We start from the raw sequence: 11,908 nt of genomic DNA on the forward strand, positions 1-11,908 counted from the left end.
ATGCAAATCAATTTATAACATTTTTGACATGCGTTTTTCTGGATTTATTGTTGTTATTCTGTCTCTCACTGTTCAAATAAACCTACCATTAAAATTATAGACTGATAATTTATTTGTCAGTGGGCAAACGTACAAAATCAGCAGGGGATCAAATACTTGATCAATGCTTGATCAAATGCATTCCAGGTGACTACCTCATAAAGCTGGTTGAGAGAATGCCAAGAATGTGCAAAGCTGTCATCAAGGCAAAGGGTGGCTATTTGAAGAATATATTTTGATTTGTTTAACACTTTTTTGTGATTGACATGATTCCATATGTGATTCCATATGTGTTATTTCATAGTTTTGATGTCTTCACTATTATTGTACAATGTAGAAAATATGTACACACACACACACAGATCTTACTCAATGTCTCACAAGCAAGAATGTCCTCCATCATTTACAGTGCATTCGGAAAAGTATTCAGACCCCTTGATTTTTCCACATTTTGTTACGTTACACTTATTCTAAATGGATTAAATTGTTTTTTTCCCCTCATCAATCTACACACAATACCCCATAATGACAAAGCAAAAACAGGTTTTTAGATATTTTTGCAAATTTATTAAAAATAAAAAACTGAAATGTTACATTGACATTAATATTCAGACCCTTTACTCAGTACTTTGTTGAAGCACCTTTGGCAGCGATTACAGCCTTGAGTCTTCTTGGGTATGACACTACAGGTTTGGCACACATGTATTTAGGAAGTTTCTCTCCTTCTTCTCTGCAGATCCTCTCAAGCTCTGTCAGGTTGGATGGGGAGCGTCGCTGCACAGCTATTTTCAGGTCTCTCCAGAGATGTTCGATCAGGTTCAAGTCTGGGCCACTGAAGGACATTCAGAGACTTGTCCCAAAGCCACTCCTGCGTAGTCTTGGCTGTGTGCTTAGGGTCGTTGTCCTGTTGGAAGGTGAACCTTCGGCCCAGTCTGAGGTCCTGAGCGCTCTGGTTTTCATCAAGCATCTCTCTGTACTTTGGGCCGTTCATCTTTCCCTCGATCCTGACTAGTGTCCCAGCCCCGCAGCTGAAAAACATCCCCACAGTATGATGCTGCCACCACCATGCTTCACTGTAGGGATGGTGCCAGGTTTCCTCCAGACGTGACCCTTGGCATTCAGGCCAAAGAGTTCAATCTTGGTTTCATCAGACCAGAGAATCTTGTTTCTCATGGTCTGAGAGTCCTTTAGGGGCCTTTTGGCAAACTCCAAGCGGGCTGTCATGTGCCTTTTACTGAGGAGTGGCTTCCGTCTGGCCACTCTACCATAAAGGCCTGATTGTTGGAGTGCTAAAGAGATGGATGTCGTTCTGGAAGTTTCTCCCATCTCCACAGAGGAACTCTGGAGCTCTGTCAGAGTGACCATCGGGTTCTTGGTCACCTCCCTGACCAAGGCCCTTCTTCCCCGATTACTCAGTTTGGCCAGGCGGCCAGCTCTAGGAAGGGTCTTTGTGGTTCCAAACTTTTTCCATTTAAGAATGATGGAGGCCATTGTGTTCTTGGGGACCTTCAATGCTGCAGAAATGTTTTGGTACCCTTCCCCAGATCTGTGCCTCGACACAATCGTCTCTGAGCTCTACGGACAATTCCTTCGACCTCATGGCTTCGTTTTGCTCTGACATGCACTGTCAACTGTGGGACCTTATATAGACAGGTGTGGTCCTTTCCAAATCATGTCCAATCAATTGAATTTACCACAGGTGGACTCCAATCAAGTTGTAGAAACATCTCAACGATGATCAATGGAAACAGGATGCACCAGAGCTCAATTTTGAGTCTCATAGGAAAGGATCTGAATACTTATGTAAATATATATTTTTTTTTTTTGTGAAATTTAAATGTGCAAACATTTCTGGAGATTTATGAAAAAATATTTAATCCATTTTAGAATAAGGCTGTAACCAAATGTGGAAAAAGGGAAGGGGTCTGAATACTTCCCGAATGCACTGTACATCCAGGGGCAAAAACAAACACACCCCAACCTTGACCTATTTCCAGAAGGATGTGTACACAATAAGAGCTATATACAGTCAGTACATGAGTAGATATCTTGCTCTGAACAGTCAGAACAGATACTGTTAAATCCAGGTTAGCTACCAGGCCTATTATTTGGGTACTGTGGTAAGATTGAATTAGTACATCTATTGGAACCATGGTACTTGTGATGTGGCATGTGACTTCATCAGATGATAGACCTGCTTGAAGAAATCTGGTACCATATGGGATATAACAGTGTTGTGTATGCAGGACTAACACTGTTTCAGACACAGCAGCGTGCACGTAATCAGACACAGAAAACATAGATTTTATATTCATATGGTGGGCATGCAATCAGGTTACAACCAGCATGTATGGTAAACACATACTGCAGAAACATGTACAGAGACAGGAAGACAGACAGACAAGCAGTCCGACAGACAGATAGACAGAGAGACAGACAGACAGACGGACAGACAGACAGACAAGCAGTCCGACAGACAGACAGATAGACAGAGAGACAGACACAGACACACAGACATACACACAACCACACACACACACGCAATGACAGTTGACCTGGGATGACATTGGTCGCTCACCCCATTAGACTACATCACCCGTTCATCGTACAATTCCTGCTGGGTGTGACAGACAAACAGACAAGCAATCAGACAGACAGACATAAAGACAAGAAGACAGACAGACAGACAGACAGACAGACAGACAGACAGACAGACAGACAGACAGACAGACAGACAGACAGACAGACAGACAGACAGACAGACAGACGGGATGACATTGGTCCCCATCATGAAGTGTATCCTCAGCAGGCACGTTTCTCCGCTGGATAACGGTGTTATGTGGTCTTTAACCCTGTTAGACTACACCCCCCATTCATAGTTCCTGCTGGGTGTGTCTGTCTACTAGTATTTGACCAGGCATTAGGCCTACATCTAAGGATGTATGTACTTTGAGTAGCAAGGTAGGAAAAATACTAAGCAAAAAAAAACAATATCACGCATGCTAATGGCATAATATCACATTACTATCACATTGTTCACTGGTATCTGTCTCGTCTATGATGATCCACCTCCTCCTTCCATTCCCCGCAACACACACACCACCATCATTCCTGTTGCCAAGAACTCTAAGGCTTCATGCCACAATGACTACCGCCCTGTAGCACTCACATCTGTAATCAGGAAGTGCTTTGAGAGGCTGGTTATGGCACACATCAACTCCACCATCCCAGACACCCTAGACCCACTCCAATTTGCATACCTCCCCAACAGATCCATAAACGACGCAATCTCAATTGCACTCCACACTGCCCTCACCCACCTAGAGGAATACGTATGTGAGAATGCTGTTCATTGACTACAGCTCAGCGTTCAACACCATTGTCCCCTCCAAGCTCGTCACCAAGCTTAGGACCTTGGGACTGAACACTTCCCTCTGCAACTGGATCCTGGAGTTCCTGACGGACCGAGGAGGGTAGGCAACATCACCTCTGCCACGCTGACCCTCAACACGTGGGCCCCACAGGGGTGTGTGCTTAGTCCCCTCCTTAACTCCCTGTTCACCCATGACTGCGTGGCCACGCACGACTCCAACACCATCGTCAAGTTTGCTGATGACACGATGGTGGTAGGCCTGATCACCGGCAATGATGAGACAGCCTACAAAGAGGAGGTCAGTCACCTGGCAACGTCTGTAAGACCAAGGAGCTGATTGTGGACTACAGGAAAGGGGGTGGGGGCACGCCCCCATCCACATCGACGGGGCTTCAGTGGAGTGTGTCGAGAGCTTCAAGTTCCTCGGTGTCCAAATCACTAAGAACTTAAAATGGTCCACACACACGCACAGTCGTGAAGAAGCCGCGACAGCGCCTCTTCCCCTTCAGGAGGTTGAAAAGGTTTGGCATGGGCCCTCAAATCCTCAAAAAGTTATACAGCTGGACCATTGACAGCATGTTGACAGGCTGCATCACTGCTTGATATGGTAATAGCACAGCCCTCGATCGCATGGCGCTACAGAGGGTGGTGCGGACAGCCTAGTACATCACTGGGGCCGAGCTCCCTGCCATCCAGGACCACAATATCAGGCGGTGTGAAAGGAAGGCCCGGAAAACCATTAAAGACTTCAACCACCCAAGCCATAGACCGTTCTCTCTGCTTCCACACGGCAAGCAGTACCGATGCATCAAGTCTGACACCAACAGGCTCCTGAACAGCTTCTATCCCTCTAAATAGCTAACTAAATATCTAACAAAATGGCTACAATTACTATCTGAGTTGACCTTTGTATTCTATTCTTATTTTTGCACCGTCTCTATGCACACTCACATGTCCCTACACACTATGCACACTGATACTCCAACACACACTCAAACACTCACTCCATCATTTGCTCACACACAAATAATGTCCACATACATTTATACTGACTCTACACACACACACACACACACACACACATACAAGCTGCTGCTACTCTGTTTATTGTATATTATCCTGATGTCTAGTCACCTTACCCTATACATATCTTCCTCTATCAATCCAGTATGCCTGCACATTGTAAATATGGTACTGGAACTGACCCTGTATATAGTATGCTTCCTTACTTTATCGTGTTCTTCTCGTTTTTATATCTTGTGTGTTTTTGTTTTACCTTGTTATTTTTAGTATTACATTGTTATTGATTACTGCAAGAAAGGCATTTCACTGTACTTGTGCATGTAACATTAAAACTTGAAACTTGAAACACACACACAATCACCGTCAGCTGGTCAGATAGTCATCTAAATGATTGTGCTGACATTTTTTCAGTCTGAGATCTGATGGAACAAGGGAACCGAAGAGGGGCAAGGTGACAGGTGCTTTAGAAGGCTCTAGAACATTTGTATTGATCTTTATTGGGCTGTAAACACTGGCGAACGGGAAAAGAGCAAACAGGTCAGATTGTGACATCACAGCAGGTGAGCTCACTGAGCTCTCTTATTGGTCAAGTGAAAGGCGTGCCAGCGAGTCCCTTGGAAAAGGGCCCTGTGTAGTTAGAATCTGTCTGTATGTATTGGGGTTGGATTACCCTCTTCCGCCGCTCAAAAAGCAATAACAGATATGGAAAAGCACCCAAACAGAGCAGGGTATTCTCTGTGCGAGCAACATAACACAGTACTTCATGATGGGTGTCAATGCCAAACAACCCCACAAGGCCAATGTATGTTAGCACTTTACCTCACCACTGTTGTGGTGTTTACTGTGTTCAGGACTAGTTGTTTTGACTGGAACTGTACAAAACTCCTCCCTGAGATTCTTGCCACTAAGTTTTGAATGCTAAATCCTAAAAAAGAGAGACCATATACATCATGTACTATTATGTCAAAGGGCTATTTAGGCTTAGGTAGGCCTTGTTTAACATTGTTGGTTTGAAGAGAGGCATTCTTTTGAGAGGCTTGGTTGAAGATTTTGTTGGCAAGTACATGAATAATAATCTAGTTATATGATAATAACACAACAGCAACACAACAGTTATAGTTATAATAGTTAAGAATGAAGCAAAACTCATTTTTGATGGTGTAGGCCATTGTCATCCATCATGTTGACTATAGTGGAGCCAGGAACATGTAACAGCGTGTCATAAGTAAATCAAAAAACAATAAGAATGTGTTATTTATAACTCACTAAATTACCTTCCCGTCTATTGATATCACGCAGCTCCATATCAAAGGGTGTAAAGGGGACTGTTTATATTGACAACCCCTGCTGCTACTTGCTGTTTATTATCTATGCATAGTCACTTTACCTCTACCTACATGTACAAATTACCTCGACTAACCTGTACCCCCGCACATTGACTTGGTACCGGTACCCCCTGTATATATTATCTTTATTGTTATTTTATTGTGTTACTTTTTTTTATTTTATAATTTAGATTATTTAGTAAATATTTTCTTAACTCTATTTCTTGAACTGCATTGTTGGTTAAGGGCTTGTAAGTAAGCATTTCACGGTGAGGTCTACACCTGTTGTATTCGGTGCATGTGTCAAATAAGATTTAATTTGATTTTATATAGCCTATAAGGAAGTTATATAATCTTACTATCTGGCACACTATCTCACCAAGTGTCAAATAACTATTTTTATTGCCCTTACACTATGTACAAGGTGGTAGCCTACACAAAAAAATGGAGGAAAGAGCGAGGTGGTGTCCATCACACATGACATGGATCATTTCACTCGTTTTAGAGCTTATTTCTTATATTTCGAAAAACTGGTAGATCCAAAGATTTCAAAAGTATTGAGCGACTTTTCTCTGTCTTTGCTAATTTCTGCCAAAGTTCAGGTTGCAACATTTTTGCATGGGTTTTGCGTGCGCCTGCACTTGTTTTCTTTGAGTCTGTCTGTGCCTATAACCCAAATAATGCAATAATCATCTGTGGGTTGTGATGAGACAAGTATATTGAGTCACGCGTGATGTTCAAAACAAAAGCATCATTCATGTGCAGGATGCTGAGTCACTTCCTTATGTGAATCCCCATCATATCATATATTGTCTTAACATCGAGGAAAATGATGAAAAATAGACAAGAAGTTAGGATACGATTTTTTACTGTCCCTTTTTCAAATTATCAACAGCAGATGGTTCATGTGAAACGTGTGATACAATCAGTAGCCTAGACCCTAGGCTACACCCCTTGATTGACAAATATTTATTTGAAGCTTCTGATGTGTAGACCCTTCTGAAGATGCTTCTCAGGATTTGACCTAGAATAAACTCAAACTGATGTATAACATATTTCCACTAGTCACAGTGCATTCTTTCTGTCCAAAATTCCGTAGTTTAAGGAGGTGTGTTGTGCAGACCAATCCAACCCTCGGGATCTATTTGCGTCACTCGGGGGGAGGGGTATCAGAGAGGGGCTCCGTCTATAATTACGCCGCTGATTGAACACTGATCAGAGACAAGAGCGCCTAGGCATTTTAAACGTTAACTGGTAGACTACTAAACAGCTCAACGGTTTTCAACTGAAGATTTTCACCGTTGAAACGACATAACATTATTATAAGTAGGCCTACCACTTTAATGTATTTATTTTAAGTCTTAACTTACATTTTAAAGGAATTTTCCCGCTTGACGTTTTGCCGCCAGTCAAGTCTATCTGCTGCGGTTTCATTAAGCCAATTGATAAATCGCTGCTTTTGAGAGGATTCATTACTTCAGCATGTTTCCAGAGTCAAGCACCGGGTGAGTAGTAAGACTAATAGGAAACTAATAGGAAATTGCATCATTCTATCATTTAATCGTTCTATCATTGTATTTAACTAACAGTACTCACCCGCAACTTTTATTCAAACGTGACGCTACTGTAGGCCTATCCCACATGGTCAAGTGTGCACGTGGAGGAAATAGTATGTGTTTTTTTAGATGAAACACCAGAAATTGAATTCTGTGGATCCGACGACTCACGTGCGACGGGGGCAGCAGATGGAGTTTGATATTTTCATTGAGATTAAACGATAGTTGAAATCATATATCGATTTTTTTAAAAGATCCTCCCATTCAAAAAACTCTATAGAAGCAGAATAGCAGGTGAGGTCGGAGCGCACTTGGCTGCCGAACAGGATTTGTATTATACAAGACAGATGTGGGGTGTGGAAATTCTAATGGGAAAGGGTGCACCCCTATTAGCCAACATCATTTCTGAAAATAAATAAATCAAACGTAAACCTACTGTAGGCTATAATAAATTGTTCAGAATAGCCTAATAGTCAATTCACTCAATTTACTCTTATATATTGTAGCATAATATTTGATTAAATAATGTGTATCTTACACTTTAATTCACAGTTATTCTGTTAGCAGGTGTTTGACAATTTAGTAATGCAACTTAACTTGAGATAGGCTACAGCCTCATTTATGAGGTGGGCTCAGGTTTATGGTTATGGTTAGGCTATATAGTGTACAATAAAACCATATAGACTTTTTTTCATAATATGATGGTTCTTAGAAAAGGGTGTGTGTTTAAGGTCAAAGTTGATACTCAGATAAGATAACATAACTAACTAATATAGGCTTGAACAATAGGGTGTTATAGTAGGCTAAACCTGTGGGCTGTGTGTTGTGTTGACCTTTGTGAAAGGCAAAGGAGAATAATTACTTCATTGTGACTCCGATGGAATGTGTCGTAGTAAATATGACCCATTTTAATGTTAGGAGCTTGTTTTCAATCAATGCTGTTCCTATGCAAGAACAATGGACAGAGCCAATATCTTCTCAAGGACAACACCCACGCCACAGGCCATAATCTGGTTGCTCCCCACGAGTCTTTCCTTTGAGAACATACACACATTCACACACACATCTCCATGCATACGCACACTCATCCTCATGCCTCACGAGTTACGCACACACACAAACTGCACTTCTTTCTACTGGTCGGGTGCCAAGGGCAGAGGACTCTGCCGTGCACCAAAGGGGCTTCTACTCTGGACAGAGCAGACCCGCCTCCTACGCCTCGGGAACCAATCAAGGGACTAGAAGAAGGACCCCTTCCTTTGTGTTACATTGTATAAAGTAATGCTGTAAACTCTGTTTTTTATCCCTTTTCAACTGTCTCCATAAGAGGCAACTGAATGGGTCCATGCATGTAGCTTGAGCAGTACCAGCTATCTCTGTTGTTTAATAAACTGCCTTTTGCTTAAGCATATTCCTCTCTGTCTAGCGTCGTTGGTTTGTACTTCCTCTCCTTATGGTTCCACCAACAAATGTGTGTGTGTGCATGTGTTTGTGTCCTTAGGAGATTCCACACTATGGAGGCTCACACTCATTAACACACAGACTTAGATTACTGCTCAGAAAACATCTGTTTAATAAGGACACACACTTCAACTTCCCATAGACGCTCTGAAACAACCCGTGGCATATCAGCTATGTGTTCGTGATCGTATTGACCATGGCATCTATTGGTTTTAAGTATTAGTATAAGTGTAAGTAAATTCTATTCTAACATATATCTCTGTCGTTTTCAGGTACAGCTATGAGGACTGCAAGGCCACAGCAGACTGGCTGTTGGCCCAGACCTCCGTTCGCCCCGTGGTGGGCATCGTGTGTGGTTCAGGAATGGGAGGACTGGCTGACATGCTGAAAGACCAAGTGGCCTTCAACTACATGGACATCCCCAACTTCCCCCAGAGCACAGGTATGTACTAGTAATGTATATCTATCTGTCTTGTTTTCTTATTTGGTGAATCTACATTGCAGATGTATAGGGCAAGGTATATGGGGTCTGCATTGGCCGTGTGACTTAACCAGGTAGAATTCTGGGCTCAGGTTATAGCCTATGAAAAACACCTGCACTCTTAGAAAAAAGGGTTCCAAAAGGGTTATTTGGCTGTCCCCATAGGAGAACCCTTTTTGGTTCCAAGTAGAACCATTTTTGGCTCCATGTAGAACCCTCTGTGGAAAGGGTTCTACATGGAACCCAAAAGGGTTCACCTATGGGGATAGCCAAATAACTATCGTATGTTCTAGATAGCACCTTTTCTTCTGAGAGTGTGGTTCTATAAGATGTTTTCTGATTAGTTGCCGTGAGTTGTCTGTGCATTCTAATTGGTTGTTGTGTGTTACAGTGCACGGCCATGCTGGACGCTTGGTGTTCGGGACGCTGAAGGGAAGGCCATGCGTGTGCATGCAGGGACGCTTCCACCTGTACGAGGGATACGCCATCCAGAAGGTACGTCTATCATGTCTGTCTACCAACATACCATGTAGCTACTGTAGGATTCAGACATGCGGTGCTCTTCTGCATTACTGTACATGATCGGTAGAGGAGATAGATTCATTATAATGCCTTAATTAAGGGGCAATATGCTTTGCAACAAGACGAGTCAGTCAAATACACACAGATAAAATATTAAATATACAGTACATAGAAGAGAATAAAAACAGAGTATTAAATCAACTAGCCTATATTAGAATATCCACATTTTAGCTGTATATTGTAATGTATAATACCAGTGTATTTGTGATGTGTGTTCCAGATCACCCTGCCCATGCGTATCTTCAGCTTGCTGGGTGTAGAGACGGTCATCCTGACCAACGCTGCTGGCGGTCTCAACCAGGACTTCAAAGTGGGAGACATCATGATCATGAAAGACCACATCAACATGCCCGGCTTTGCTGGCAACAACCCACTTGCTGGATCAAACGACGACAGGTGGGCTTGGAAAGTGTGTTTGTGTGTGCGTGTGTGTGCTTGCGTGACAGATACTTGTTTTGAATTTCTTTGCATTCACAATAGTTATGTGGCATTGAGGTGTAATCATCTCTAATTTCCTTCCTCCCTCGCTTTCCTAGGTTCGGTGTGCGGTTCCCCTGTATGTCTGACGCGTACGACAGAGAGCTGCAGCAGCTGGCTGTGGATGTGGGACAGGAACTGGGCTACGGTGACTTCCTGCGTGAGGGCGTGTACTGCGTTCTGGGCGGGCCCTCGTTCGAGACCATCGCGGAGTGTCGCATGCTGCACAAACTGGGAGCTGATGCTGTCGGTAAGTCTCATCTCTCCCCTGCCTTCCTTCTTGGAATAGTTTTAATCACAAGACCTTCACAATGCTCCTTTTATTGCATTTGACACATTGAACTCAAAAGCTTCTCTTATATTGAGGAAACATAACTGATGCGGTTATCAAACGTATTATCCCTATGTCTGCACTGCTCTAACATTCTCTCTCTCCCAGGCATGAGCACGGCTCACGAGGTGATCGCGGCGCGTCACTGCGGAATGCGTGTGTTCGCCCTGTCCTTGATTACCAACAAGGCTGTGATGGACTACGACAGTGAGGAGAAGGCCAACCATGAGGAAGTCCTGGAGACAGGCCAGCACCGCGCCATCCAGCTGGAGAAACTGGTCTCTACCATGGTCACCCGCATGGAATACAACACCACCAACGCCTAAATGAACGAATGGAATCAACCACCAAACTCATCTAAATAGAATTCCTACAATGGGAATCCCATTCAAGTCAATGGGTGGACTGGCGGCCATTTTGAGTGTACCAATGAAGGGTAAGTCAAATTGCCATGGTCTGAGGTGCAAAACCCATTCTAGGAATTCTATTTCTATGGTAAAACTGGCTCTGGATCAGTAGAAACCGACAGCCTTGAAGTTATGAAACCCAATGACCTGCTTGTGACACAACGATGCCTGATCTGAGAGCTGTGTGGAACAGTCACTTACTGGCTGACCTCTCACCCCTCACAGTCCCTCATTTTAAAACATTCTTCCCATTTTCAAGACGAAAGTGTACATTCCTGCAATGAGCGGCTCTGCAGGCCGTCTCAATTTTTGTTTTTATTATTGTATTGTTATTATTATTATTGTCTATTATAAGTTGATACTGTTAACTTAATATTGATCTGCAGGTGTAAATGTCTTGATTTAACTTAACAATGAGAAACCAATGAATCTGCTGTACGTCTTAACATATGTATCCTGTTTATAATGTACATTAGCTGTTGACGTAAAGTATTATTTCCACTCTTGTTCTTTTTTAATATGAATGTGCTTACTAAAGTTTATATTTATTGATGTGATCAAGTCTTTGGTTTTATTGAGGGCGATTGGAGGATTTATTGTTCAATGATACCAAAGATTGTCGATTATAGTGACAAGATAGTCGAGTGGCCGCTATAACAATGGAAATACATGTCCTCAAAGATGGAAGGCAGGCGGGAGGAGGTGAGATCAGGTGGGACCATTCTAGCCAATGAGAGGGCAGATACGCATGTGAACAACTGGCACAACTAAGTAGTTTTCCTCAAAGTTGCTGGAATGCCACCACTTACATCAGTACATTTTGTAACAACCGAAACATTCCATTCGATCAAAT

The 11,908-nt window shown here is 42.8% G+C and overlaps 1 protein-coding gene across 1 annotated transcript; it reads left to right on the forward strand.

Moving 5' to 3' along the window:
* The first annotated feature begins 6,971 nt into the window (after positions 1–6,971).
* On the forward strand, positions 6,972–11,612 carry LOC311132830 (purine nucleoside phosphorylase-like). The gene is made up of 6 exons (XM_084166182.1): positions 6,972–7,265; positions 9,050–9,219; positions 9,650–9,753; positions 10,061–10,236; positions 10,377–10,567; positions 10,757–11,612. The coding sequence occupies exons 1-6, from the start codon at positions 7,243–7,245 to the stop codon at positions 10,972–10,974; spliced, it is 882 nt and encodes a 293-aa protein (XP_084022308.1). The 5' UTR covers positions 6,972–7,242; the 3' UTR covers positions 10,975–11,612.
* Positions 11,613–11,908: the final 296 nt, after the last annotated feature.

This window comes from Coregonus lavaretus, assembly GCF_964263955.1.
Source record: "Coregonus lavaretus genome assembly, chromosome: 7".
NCBI lineage: Eukaryota > Metazoa > Chordata > Actinopteri > Salmoniformes > Salmonidae > Coregonus > Coregonus lavaretus.